Source organism: Lutjanus erythropterus, chromosome 13 (assembly GCF_056507025.1).
Source record: "Lutjanus erythropterus isolate fLutEry1 chromosome 13, fLutEry1.hap2, whole genome shotgun sequence".
NCBI classification, from domain to species: domain Eukaryota; kingdom Metazoa; phylum Chordata; class Actinopteri; order Lutjaniformes; family Lutjanidae; genus Lutjanus; species Lutjanus erythropterus.
Genome location: NC_139329.1, coordinates 32,275,084 through 32,289,510, shown reverse-complemented (window position 1 = coordinate 32,289,510; position 14,427 = coordinate 32,275,084). Strand labels below are relative to the sequence as shown.

Sequence of the window (14,427 nt, the reverse complement as noted above, 5' to 3'; positions counted from 1 at the left end):
TCCTCACATCAACCTACCAGCTGGCCACAATCTGTTTTTCAGTTCAGGGTTGACTGACCACAAACACATTCTCTTTTTGACATTGTATTATTCAATAAAAACATATATACACCATCATTAAAGTGTACTTTAAGGTGCAAATGAAAATCTTTGAAGTTTCTACCTGTCAATAATGATGTAGTAAATGTGTAATATATGAAAGCCTATAAAATGTTAATCTTTCAACACACACCTCCACGACACTCTTTTAAATCTCTAGCTGCCACTGTGAAACTGTTTCAGTGAGATGAAAACAAAGAGAACTGAAGAAAGAAATGCTGGGGCTTGCGTATTTTCAGTTTAGCAACAAAAAAAAAAAAAAAAAAAAAAGGCATCTCTGTTGCTTTTTTTCTCTGAGGTACTTCTTACAGTTTTTTATTATTATTTTCAGGTTTCAGTTGCAGCTTATTTAGGTTCAGGCAGCAAAACTCCTTAGTCAGCTTTAGGGGAAGATCACGGTTTGTCACTGCCATAACTAGCCAATGTGGCTATTTACACCCCAGGTGCAAAACGTATTGTTGGCTACAGTCACCTGGGTGCAAATAGCATCTGCCTCAGTAAAAATATATTCATCATTAAAATGTAGTTTAAGGGAAGAAAACCACTTGGTTAGGTTTAGGGAATGATCTTGGATTTGTCTCTGTCATGAGGGTGTAAATAGCCACACTGGCTTGGTTGAATCATTGTAGCATTGTTGGCTACAGACAATTTGACAGTAGTGTGAAGGGGTATTTTATTTATTTAAACTACTTGGTTTGGTTTCGGTAACAATACCCTTGGTTAGGTTTGGGAAAGATCATGGTTTGTCGCTGCCATGTATTACACCACATTTGTTTTTTACGCTCGGGTGAAAATAGCATCGTTGGCAACAGACACCTGAGTGCTTGTTTCTGCCATGGTAGGCTATATACACCTGATAGCTAATGTGGCTATTTACAATTTTTTGGCAGTAGCGTAAAGCTATATATCAGAGGTACTTCAGTTACAGTTTTTATTATTATTTTTAGTTTTCAGTTGCAGTTTGGTTACACCACACTGACTATTTACACTCAGGTGCAAATAGCATTTTTGGCTACAGACACCTGGGTGCTTGTATCTGTCATGTTAGGATATGTACACTGCCTCAATAAAAATATATACACTATCAGTAAAATGTAATATAAGGTGCAAATGAAAGTCTTTGAAGTTTCTTCCTGTTAATAACGATGTAATAAGTCTGTAATATGAATGTCTATAAAATCATCAAATCATTCGACTCACACCTCCACAACACCCTTTTAAATCTCTGGCTGCCAGTGTGAAACTGTTTCAGTGAGATGAAAACAAAGAGAACTGAAGAAAAAAATGCAAGGGCTTGCGTATTTTCAGTTTAGCAGAAAAAAGGCGTCTGTGCTTTTTTTTTTTCCACAGATTCTGTCTTTCACAATGATCTTAATCTCCAGTGAAGAAGGCTGCCTGTTTCCCGTCCCTCACTCTCACTCCTCCATTTCGCAGTCATTTGCATGGGCAGAAAGGAGCTCAGCACAGAACACATCTCAGCGCCAGGTTCCCCTCATTAAGTCACCTGTCACTTCAGGACTATTATACCAGCCTCATATTAGCATCACCTCTCCTCCCCAATAAAGCACCTGGAGGGCCGCTGCGAGCCTACAGGCTAATGGCAGCCTACACATCTCACATCAGCCACTTCTGCTCTACACAGTAATACATCACATCGCTCATAATGGATTGCTGATTTTCATAATGTGCATAACATACACAATGCCAAGTGGTGTAATGTATTCTACTGAACACAAAAATTACACCCATTGCGGTACATAATCAAACACACCAAATGTTCTCGCTGCTCAGTCGAAGAAAAAAAAAAAAAAAAGAGTGAAAATCCTCTGCATCGGCTGCCAGGGGCATGGCAACTTATCCAACCACATGAGTACTATATCATCAAGAATGCATTTGTTATCTCTTGGGTACAGATACAGTAAAAGGCCCTCCAGATTGTTCCTGTATATTTCAATTACATTTGACATGCAGTGAAGGGTTTGGACTTCAAAAAGCTTTTGCTCTGCACCACATCCAACCATGAAACTAATGCTTTGCATTGTAGGCTTTGATTGCCCTGGGGTTGAGGTGTCAAAACTGGCAAGCATGATAATGGTTATACTTCTGGTGCTTTATGGGCCCTACAGTGACCCTCGTGTCTGTTAACCTTGCCTCCTCTGTCTTATAAATCCTATCCTGAGAGGTTTATAGGGCTCACTTGTCAGGCCTTTCCAGTCGTATTTGGTGGGTGGAGCGGTGGCACAGACAAACGACATGGTGATAAATTCTGCATTTGTTGGGTAACTACAATGAGCAGCCGTGTTCGCTGCACCGTAGGACAATGCACACAATAAACGTTGCAACAAATCAGTAATTAGAAGGAGCGCTCCTCCTAGTAGGGCTGCGTGACGTGGTAATAAAATCATATTGTGATTATTTTTACAGATATTATGATATGATTCACTAGTAGTGGGAATGAATATTTTGGCAGCACAATTTTCATTCTCACTGAAAAAAAATTTAAATCATGTTTTCTTATGTCTGGAGAGCAAGATTTGTGGGCCAGGGCATCTCTGCAGCACCACAGTACTTCATTAAAATGCTGTTTTGTCACACACTGGAAAATAACAAGCTACGAATACTTTGTGACTGTACTTAAGTCAAGTTTTCAGGTAGGTTATCTGCGCTTCACTTGGGTTTTTATTTTTCTGACAACTTTGACTCACTACTCCCTACATTTTAAAGGGATAGTTCTAATTATTTGATGTGTGGTTGTATGAGATACCTGCACGCCCCTATTTTGGAGGGGAGGAGGAGTAAAAGCATGGAAGCTAAGCAATGCATCGCTGTGGACAGGGTCAATAACAAAATGTATTTTAGTCACCTAAAACAGTCAATATCAATTTAAATGAATGTCAGATTTAGGATATTTTCACTTCTGATGTGAAACTGCAGTTATAGAAGCCAAATATCACTCTTTCCAAACTAACCAAAGTTAAGTTAGTAATTTTACAGCACAGAACAAGGAAGTTGCTGGTCTTCCACTGCCTTGTTCTCTTGGTTTTTATGTTGCATCAGTGTCCATCAGTGCACACACAACAGATGTAAAAAAAAAAAAAAAGAAAACAACGTAAATCACCTTTACTTAAGTAAAGAAGTTGAATCAGTTCTTCTACTTTTACCAGTCTTTTTAACACAAGTATTTCTACTTCTGCTTGAGTAAATAATGTGCATACTTTTGCCACCTTTATCCAAAAATTGGAGCTCCTGCAATGTGAATATTGCACTTGATCGTATTGTGATATTCTATAATATTTAGATTAACTGTGCAGCCCTACCTTATAGCTTCACCAAGAGGTAGTGGCTGAAAGACGGATATTGATGTGAGCATTGGGAGAAAAGTGTGTGTGTTTGACAAAATGTTTGTGTCTGAAGCTGAGGCCTGTTCTGTCTATCAAAGGTAATGTCTGTTTGTGTCCAGAGGAACGTGTGTGTGCCTCTGCCAGACTAAACCCTGTCCTCTACACTCCTCTTCCCTTGTGGGTTGCGCTTGACTTCCACCATTTTCACAGCTGCTCTCAGCAGTGCACTCCATTACACCTTAAATCACTTAAAAGATCTGAAGCACCAAAAACTCCCTCTGCAGCTAATTCACCCTGACTGTGTGGATCATCTCGAGAAAACAAGAGCAGGAAAACACCGCAACATCTGATTCCAGGCTAATAAAGTGCAGCCCTATCTTTGTATTGGAATCTATCGCTGCCGTAAACGAACAATATTAAATCAAGTCGCACAATTATACTCTCACTCCACAGTGCAGTTCTGAAAGATACTGCGAAATACAATCCCAGAGATAAAAATCTCATATTTTACACCCAGTCACCCGATTCTTGAAGATCTTGGCAGGAGCGTTCTGACAAAGGCAGATCCCTCTTTGTCGGGAATCCGAAAGCAGCCACAGAGATTAGGCTCAATAAATAAGGAGGGATAAGTGGGTCTTGTCCTGTGTTTGGTGGCACAGAGCAGTAGACACACAGAGGTGTGACACGCAGCTGCACAGTGCTATTGATTCTCCGCTGGTCTCCAGGCACCCTTCCCTTTCATTCAGGCTGCCTGCCAAGTGCCTCTGAACAGGAGCCCCTGCTCTCCCAATGTCTGCACGTCTGCTTAAGCACAATCAATGGGCCATCAGCAGGGGAGAGCACGCATGCCACTGTCTTTACTTCCACAGGGTGCGAGTCGGGGAAATTGAAAATATATGTAGTGGAAAGGCATCATGATACCATGCAGGCATAAAGCATCATTGACTATCAGGATCAAATCAAACGCTTCAAATGGAGGTTCCAGCCAGTAGCGCCCCTGCTAGAGCTTATTTGCAACCGAATGAAAAGACTACCCCTTTCATATCTGACTTAAATAACTATTTGTTAGGCGTGGATCGATTTTTCTGCACACTGAGACCTGAAACAAACCGTCAGAATACCTCATTTCCCCTGATCAGATAAGCATTTGAAGGTTACTGCACAACAACAGATATTTTCCTCACTTCAGTGTATTCAGCAGACGATGACAACCTGCATTCAGCTCTACTGTACGATTCTATGAGAGATGTGTTATTTTAAAAGCACAACTCAGGACAATGATGGATCATGAGAAGGAGCCGACTTTGTCTTTCAGTTGATGGGTATTCAGCCTCTCCACCGGTGGTCCACTCTGCAGCATTCTGCACCACTGCAAGGCTTCAGTTCAGGTTGCAAATCTGTCAGCCGGGCTGTCACGGCTCACAATGGAGTGACAGAAACGTCCCCATTATCAAGGACATTTCAGTTTTGTTCTCGCACGGCAGAACATCTTTTTCAAATCCATCTTAAGCAACACAAAGGGGATTCCGAGCTGAATGCAGCAATATCTTTGTTGCTCCCCAAAGATAAATAATGTACCCTCTTACACAACTCATCTTTTCATCTGTGCTTTGAATCTGAATGGAAAAGCACGGCCAATGCAGCATTACATTTGAGGTGGCAGCTTCAATCACTGGATCGTGCATATCACTAATTATGCGCTCATTGGTCATTTCGAGGGTGACTGGTGGTTCGACTGGTATTGAGTGAGTGCAGGGGGGAAGCTCTGTATGCCATTAAGGAGACAGGAAATCTACTAACTCAGTGTCATCTGAATCATGAGGGCAAATAGAGAGGTACTGACAACAAGTAATAATAATTACAATTATAATGTAATAATTAGGGCTGGCAATATTACTTACACATAACATCTTGACATTTTTAGTAGGGGTGCAACGATACTTTGCTCTGGATGAATGAAACGAAATGTTCGGCAGCCTAATATGAATGGTGCAAACTGTCAACTTTAAGATAGGCCTGTACTTTGAAACTCCCATTTGTGTCAGTAATTCCTGGAGGAGTTCAGTCACAAAATTGTCAAATTATAATTTAGTTGCTTTTTGTGAGCTGACATAAATGTAACTGAATGTGTTAAATGGACATATGATATCGTCTGATATCAATCATAGACCCCTGAATTGAATCTAAACCAAATCGTACTGTGGCAGACTTTGTGATGTCAGCGAATATTGTACTGTGATTTACACTCCAGAGTTTTAGACTATTCCACGATACACAAGATATATCTTGATTTACACATTTTCTCTAAAATAGGAAACTGTAAATTCTTAAATAGTATTGATCTTGTAGAATATGATGTACTGTCATATATTAAACCATCCATATTGTCTAACCCATTAGAGCTAGGCAATATGGACAAAATCAAATACAGAGGTGGGCAGTAAAGTTACATTTACTCTGTTACATGTACTCAAGTAACTTTTGAGAAATTGTACTTGTCAGAGTTGTTTTAATGCAGCATACTGTTATTCTAACTCCAGCAGATTTCAAGAGAAACATCTTTACTTTTACTCTACTATATTCATGTTGCTACTTACATTTGGAAACATTTATGTCACTACTTACATTTCAATACATATGTGTCGCTACTTACATTTCGATATATTTATGTTGCTACTTACATTTGGAAACATTTAAGTTGTTACTTGCATTTGGAAACATTAATTTTGCTACTTGCATTTGGAAACATTTATGTCACTACTTACATTTCGATATATTTATGTTGCTACTTGCATTTAGAAACATTAATTTTGCTACTTACATTCGGAAACATTTATGTCGCTCCTTACATTTTCATACATTTATGTTGCTACTTACATTTATAAACAATGTCACTACTTGCATTTGGAAATATTTATGTCATTACTTACACATTTCGATACATATGTGTCGCTACTTACATTTGGGAACATTAATGTTGCTACTTAAATTTGGATATATTCATGGCGCTACTTACATTTAGAAACATTCATGTTACCACTTACATTTGTATAGATTTACTTTGCTACTTACATTTGGATACATTCATACTGCTAATTACATTTGGATAAACTCATGTTACTTATTTTATTTATTTATTTACTAATTTATACAGTCATAATTCATCATTCAAATATCACAGAATTTTGACCAAATACCTCGATGTTGATATTACAACAATATTGTAGCAAAGACTATTGGTACTTTCAAAAAATATTAAGATTTTTGATAAATAATCATCAGTAATGTTGTTATTATGACTAAAAAGTGTAAAGACAAATAATAGAATAGGTAGAACAGCCTTTAAAACCAGGAAAAGACAACACTTACACAATATCACAATATAACGATATCCAAAATCTAATAAAATATCTAGTAAAATATCACAGTATTGATATAATATCAATATATTGCTCAGCACTGGTACTAATAATAACATAAGTTGCCTGCAGAGCCAAAGTTGCAGAGTAGCTGCATCAATGCAGATACCAGGGAAGACAAAAACAAGATGGATCGAAATCAAACACATGAAAAGTCCAACAAACAGTTCAGTTTGTTTGTATGAACCAATAACATTCCTGTATCAGTTAGCCCAAAGAAAACACAAAAAAGTGTGCATCTAAACTTTATATTCACACAATTATTCCACATCTCAATCACACGCACACACACACACACACACCTGCAGATGCACACAAGTACACAAAGCCAGAGGCAATTTGTTCTGCAATGTTTGAACTGTGATGTTATGACTTTGAAATTAAAAGACAACATTATTTCAACAGGACCTCATTTCTGTGTCAGCAGCAGTGAAGAGGAGGGCGTGAGCACTAACACCGGCTGAGTGGCTGTTCAGCCTCATACGTGCAGCAGTGAATAAAGAAGCAAGCGGGATATTTTTACACACGCACATTAGAAACGGTCTAATTATTATTTCCAACTGTAGAACTTGTAATCGCGCTGCGGGCAACCCAAACGCTGCATTCACTTTCTTCATGTGAGGAGATAAAAGCCAAATGGCAGCCGATCGGCTCACTGACACAACTTTTCAGCACCTTGGAAAGCCTCGCACCGCCCCCTGAATGCTGAGCTGGAGCAAATAGTGCTAATAATAATAATAATAACAATAATAATAATAAGCAGCTGAGCGGCTGAGTGCGCTCATCAATACAAATTAATTTGATGTAATCGTCTTAAGCTCCTTTTAATTATTTTATGCTACATCAGCACATAGTACAGCTGACGTTCACAAGCATGAAATTAGCATTCAAATATTTACTGTAGCTCGTTAAAGGAGAAGAAGAGAGGAGCTGAGAGAGGATGAATGAGAGACAGAGGGAGTGCAAATCTGTGTGTGTGTGTGTTAGTGAGTGAGTGAGTGTGTGTACTCTATACGTGTTGTAAACTAGGGGAGACCAGGAGCAACTGTAACGGTGGGCAGTTGTAACACACTCAGTTACTCCAATAAGAGAGAATTTAGAGTGATGACATTACTCTGCACATGCTCAGTAGGATTCTCTCTGAGTTTGAGGTATGAAAGTACATTTTTGGGATCTACAGTATTTTTCTTCTGCAGTCCAAAGTTTAGGTGACTACAAACTTAAACTTACGGCAATTTTATCTTTAGGTTATTGGTCAAAATTTAACATAAACAAACTATGCTAATATAGGTGTTGCTAGACTGCATATGAGACTTTATCTTCACTGCAAGATCAGGGACACAATTACCCATGAGTCATATGACCCAATGAAAGGACATTGTTTTTCTCTGTTCACACTTTTCCTTTCAAAAAGAAACATATGTCACTCAAATGTAAAATTACTTTAAACTCAGTTCAAATAATACTGCTTAGTCTTCTGCAAAATAGAAACAGACCTTTGATTTAAATGCATGCAATGTCTAACATCTAAAAGAATCTGAACCATTTGCAAATCATCTTATACTACATCAGTAATCTGATTACACTTTTATTTGATAACACTGACTTTTTGCATTAAATTTAATTTCATAGGCCTGTCTTTATTAGTCAGTTGTTTTATTAATTAACACACAAAAGATTACTGGTGTATTTCAAATACTCTGTGAGTTATGAATGCAACACGTTACATTTTACCCTGGTCTCCCCTACATTGCCTTTAATTTAATCACTTGTGTTTCAGTTTGGTCTGTAAATGTGGTAAGCAGTATCTTGACCAGTTAGGAGCCTTTTTTCCACTTTCAGCTCTCCTGTAAGATGGAATAAAAAAGCCCCATCCACTGTCTGTTTATTTGCCACAATGCTTGTGTCCACTGGTAACCTTTTCCATCCAATAAACACCCTAAATAGACAGGGACGAGGCCTAACCTTCGGATAAGAGCTATTTGTGAGGTGCAGGCTCATTGAGAGGCAGGGACTGCTGCACAGACGCCTCTATAAAGCAGTTTGTTCCAGTCCTCTTATTGGCTGAGCAGTGCTCGAGGCTGTTAATAAGCCCAATAAATGCACACCTGTGGCCACATGACAATTAGTCCAAACAGTGGCCGAACATTTGTGCTAATTAGGCTCTGTGTCGCTCTTCAAGCTAATTTAAGACTCCTTGAGAATTAGATATATAATTGTGTGATGGTGCATCTGCAGAGACCCTGCCTTCTGCTCGTGTTTCCTTATTTTTCTCATTATTTTGTTGTGCTCAGGATGTTTCACCAACCAAAAAACGTCAGTATTTGACGTCCTGGGAATGAGACTCAACATTCAACTATCTTTCTGGTGTGTTTAAGAATATCTTGGACAAATAACTACTCCTCTAGAATTAGAAATAAAAGAATAGATGATTAATACATGGTATTATTGTAATTAAAGGCATAGTATGCAAATTATTTCTTAAAATAATAGTATAAAGATTCATATGAACATAATACCTTTCAATCATCACTTGTGATCCAGTAGAGGCGTGTAGTGGTGGCTGTATCTGCAGAGATCCTGCCCTCTGCCTGTATTTCCTTATTTTCTCATTATTTTACTCTGCTTGGGATGATTTATCAACCTAAAACGTCAGCATTTGATGTCCTGGGAGTGAGACTCAATGCTCAGCTATCTATCTTTCTGGTGCGTTTATGAATAGCTTGGATAAATCTTACTGATTCTAGCTTTAACTAGTCTTTGAGAGTTAGAAATATAAAAAAAACACCATGGGATTATTGAAATTAACCTGCTGATTTGTTTGTGTTGTGTTTTGCTAAAAACTGTGGCCGCTTCATAAAGGCAATAAGGCAGTTGAAGCGGTGATTTATGGTGAGCTGAGAAAGCTTTAAAGGTAAAATCAGTAGGATTTCTCTGAGCTGTTTGCAAATGCACCAGAAAGATATTTGATTAGACATCAAATGGTGACGTTTTGGGTTTGTAAAGCATCCAGATCAAAGCAAAATTATGAGAAAATAATGAAATACAGGCAGGAGGCAGGATCTCTGCAGATACAGCCTCCTCCTCACACTTCTAGTGGGTCATAAGTGATGAATGAAAGGGATTTTGTTTATATGAGTCTATACATTGGGTTTTTTTGTTTAGGGAAAATGTTGCACATTAAGCCTTTAAGCAAGTGAGGATTTGTTTTGTACGTGATTTGCTAAAATATGGCTTTTTCTTTAAGGCGATAAGCCAGTTGAGGCAGTGATTTATGGTGAGATGAGAAAGCTTTAAAGGTACAAACAGTAAGATTTGTTCGAGCTGCTCATTAGTGCACCAGAAGGATGCAGTAGTTGTTTGTTGAGTCTCATTCCCAGGACGTCAAATGCTGACGTTTTGCATTGGTAAAATGTCCTGGACACAACAAAATAATGAGAAAAGAAGAAAATACTGGCAGAGGACAGACTCCCTGCAGATATAGCCACCTCCTCACACTTCCAGTGGGTCATAAGTGATGATTGAAATGGATTGTGTTTATGTGAGTCTATACACTGCCTTTTTTTTAAAGGGAAAATTTTGCATATCATGCCTTTAAGCAGTTGACTTGGTTTGACTTGTTATGTTTGTGTTATGTATATGTTTTGCTATAATAAGGCTTTTTTTTTTCTCAAAGGCGATAAGCCAGTTGAGGCGGTGATTTATGGTGTAAGCTTTAATGGTTTTATGGACTTAAATGCAGCCACCTACCCGAGTGTTGTCATGGTGACAATGGTGTACCAAAACGCTGCGGGGATACTGGTGAACTTGCTGGCTGTGGAGCCTTTTTCTGCATAAAACATGACCGTGGCAAAGATAATGATGGCCATGGTGAGGGAGAAGAGTAGGAAGCCCAGTTCGGAGGCGCAGCTCTTCAAGGTGTAGCCCAGGATGCGCAGCCCCGCGGAGTGCCGGGAGAACTTGAAAATCCGAAAGACCCGGAAGACTCTGAGCGTGACGAAAGCACCGCTCACCTGGTCATTGTCGGTCATGACTAGGCCGATGTAGTAAGGCATGATGGCCACCACGTCGATGACGCTCATCACACTTTTCATGAACTTGTAGCGGCTGGGAGCTGCGATCAACCGAAGCAGATACTCGACGGTGAAGATCATGACGCACGCAGTGTCCAAACAAAAGAAAGCCAGCGCGTACCGGTCCCCACAGGAGATCTCCTTAGACCTGTTGGGCAGAGTCCCGCACGGAACCGTCTCCACCACGTTGGCCATCACTGATATGGCGATGAAGAAGCCTGTGACATAGTAGAAGACCAGCGCTAAGGTGCTGGTGTGAGGGTTTTCAAAAGCGCGCCACAGGAACTCCCGGTAAGTCATGTTCACCGGCGTGACGTCATTGTTCATGTCCATCTCCTCGTCGTCTTGGAGCCTCTCCGCGTTTTCGCGCCTCCGGTCCTTGTACTCCTCATAACAGCAGTCCCCGATGATCTCCGGGATGATCCCAAAGAACGCCAGCTCCTCGTCGTACGCAGATATGCACTCTTGGCGCGGGTAGTGTAGCTTCCCCGTGCGGTAGAAATTGAGGATATGTCTAAAGATGTCAGGGTCACGGTCGAAAAAGTACTCGTTTGTCTCCTCGTGGAAGAAGAAGTCCCTCTCCGTGCTGCCCAGCAAAGTGTCCGGGTACCTCTCCAAAGTGGTCCGCCACGTCTGAAACTTGGTCCCGCTCACGTTGAGGATGATGAGTCCGTCCTGGCCTTTCTTCTTGTCTTGGGGAGGGATGGGCATCGGGGTGCTCGCCACGGGCATCCATCCTATGGCCGCCGCTCGGGCGAAAGGGAGCCATGCCGCTACACCTGCTGCCATGCTGACCTGTAGTGTTTAATACAACCCTGCTGCTCCGGTTATCACAGTGCTACGGCTCGGGGATGAATTGCATCTGCAGGAAGGAGAGCAGACAGAGATGGTTAAAGAAAACACACAAAGCCATTTAGTTGTACTGATACTGCGCATTGCACTGTTGAGTCTCACTCTCAAGCCTTCTCCTCAGTGTAACTGTTCAGTTATGGAAGCCTACTTCTTTGCGGCAGAATATGAATTGGATTTCGTCACCCATCAATAAGCAGGGGTTTTTTCTTTCAATGAGAATCTAAGTGAAAACCACCCACCTTAGGTAAGGCTGCTCTTTAAACTGCATCCACGGCGAGTTTAATAAAATCCTCGCAGGAGAACACTTGCGATTCCGCCTCCCATCTATCTGTCACCGCAGCCAGACGATAGAGGAAAAACAGTAGAATAACGTCGCATCAACAAGTTAAACAATTCAGGCGGCAGTTTCTCAGCACGGAGCGGTAGATCGTCCGAGCGCGATCTTTTCTTTCCTCCCTCCCGTTACCGACCGTGCTCTCAGTTGCATGCGTTTTTCCTCCCGTTGCAGCTACTCCTCAATAAACTCCTGCTCTGTTCCTCTCCTCGTCGACTGCAAGACCACCCTCCCCCCCTCCTCACACCGCCGAGCCCCGACTGTTGGAGAGAGGAGAGAAAATCATATGCAGAGAGAGGAGAGGAGAGGAGAGAAGAGAAGAGGAGTGGTCCTATCTGCACCCAGAAATTCCTCTGCTGCTTCACTCCGGGGGGACTAATCAATGCGTAATGGTGCTCTAAGTAGGCGGCATCTCCGAAAACCTCAAGTTAACGCATATGTTTGTGTGTGCAGCCTCACAATTCAACTTACCCCGAGTGGGCAATACGGTATATTCAATGCATATAATGAAATATCTTGAATAAGGTGGTTTATTTTCTGTGTAGCCGTATTAAATTCCAGTTTTCTTCCTTTTTTCCATTAAAAAATCCCTAATGCAGGTCATAAAGATAATCATTCTGACACCACTCAGCGTTTGTTTTGCGTATTATAACTCTTATAGGATGCTATGATCGATTGCAATATATCTATATTTATTTATTTTGGATTTCACATCTGCAACAAATCGTGATCAATATTGTTTCTTGGATTGCATCGTGCTGTGATGCTGTTCCAACGGAGTTACACAGCCTAAAAGGTCAACATCATTGGGCTACACTGTTCTACTGACATTTTCCAAAATAAGCATAATCAATGAAATGTCTCTTGTGCTCCATAACACAACACTGGCATCTCCGAGGGGGATGCGAGGCAGCTGGGTCCACGCTGTGAAGCATGTGCTGCAGCGTGGACCACAACAGGCTTCAGAGCCACGTTATTAACACACAAAGAGCACGTTCACACTCCGCCTTGAGCAGATTTTTGGTGCCGTTTGAACCAGTTTTTGCTTTTCAGCACCACGGACAGCAACCGAGCTTTCCACGTCTCTGCGCACGTCTTTCTCGACTTGTTTTATTGTTCGTCCACTCAGTCGAACTTAAAAAAGGACCCGAACCAGACGATATTCCTCCTGCATCCTATATTTATATATTTACACTATTTTACTTTTATTTAACCTGATAATTCAGCTGACCAACAATTCTTATTTACAATGGCGACCTGGCCAAGAGGCAGCAACAGGAGGCAGGTCGATACGAGGCAATAAAACATAGATAGAAAACAAGAAAACATCTCATACAAAATTAAAACATCACAGTGTATACAGTATATACAACATCAGTAATTCAGAAGCAGCTGCAGTGATCACAGACCATTGTTTGAAATGCGTTTTTAAAGGTGGGTAATGGAAAGAAGGTGCAGAGTTTTAGCTTCCTTTTGCAACTGGTTTAAGTCAATAGAAGCAAGAAACTGGAATGAGAAACAAGCCCAGACTTTCAGGATGACCACGTTAATGAAATTGCCAGAGCATAAATCATGGTTAATGTTGGAGATAATGAGTAGTGAGTGGAGATATGGGGGAGTTTTGCCACTGATAGTTTTCTAAATGAAGCAATACAGGTATGGAGAGATGGGCCACTTGACAAGAAAGTACAGGTTACAGTGATGAGTGCTGAAAGGGGCACCGGTGACAAAACCTGTGGTGGTGTGGTGGCTGATGTCCATTTTATTGAGGGGATTTTTGGAGGCAGGCCTATATTAAAAGTAGAACTTAATGGATTTAGTGGAACATGTTTTTTCAGGGTGTGAAGCAAAGTTTTGACATTTTAGAGTGATGTGGTCTGGGTAAAATGGTGTTGTGTAATATTCAAAGGTCAGTCTACAACTATCATACATTTTCTTGTTGTCTTTTTTTTAAGTTTTTCGGGGTCAATCTTTCCAGTAAAACACTCACACAGAGGATAGGCTGATGTCATTTGTATTTGCGGTACTACTACTCTAACAAGGGCTGAGTATCGTTTTTACAATGCTAGTTCCTGAATGAACTTTTTTCGATACCAAATCCATTTTAACAAAAAAAAAATTACAAAACACATTGTGGTACATTTACTCACTTTAAAGGAAGAATTTCTTCATAGACCTGGTGTTGAAAAAAACAAAAACAAAACAATGATCCCCATCTCTGGGCCTCATGTTAATGTTGTGTATTTCCCACAAGCCTCCACGACGTGTATTGTTAGAAAGCCAATCACCAGCATTATTATATCTTGGTA

At 40.5% G+C, this 14,427-nt stretch overlaps 1 protein-coding gene across 2 annotated transcripts in view; it reads right to left on the bottom strand.

The window, feature by feature from the left end:
* Positions 1 to 12,424, bottom strand: part of LOC146316894 (A-type voltage-gated potassium channel KCND2-like) — a 53,449-nt gene extending 41,025 nt beyond the window's left edge. Inside the window, exons 1-2 of one of the 2 annotated variants that reach the window (XM_084734386.1) lie at positions 12,024 to 12,424; positions 10,610 to 11,794 (exon numbers count right to left, since the gene is read on the bottom strand). In XM_084734386.1, coding sequence (XP_084590512.1) covers positions 10,610 to 11,721 — 1,112 coding nt within the window. In that variant the 5' untranslated portion in view covers positions 11,722 to 11,794; positions 12,024 to 12,424. The remainder of the gene's footprint in view (positions 1 to 10,609; positions 11,795 to 12,023) is intronic. The other variant, XM_084734387.1, reaches the window with a different exon arrangement.
* Positions 12,425 to 14,427: the final 2,003 nt, after the last annotated feature.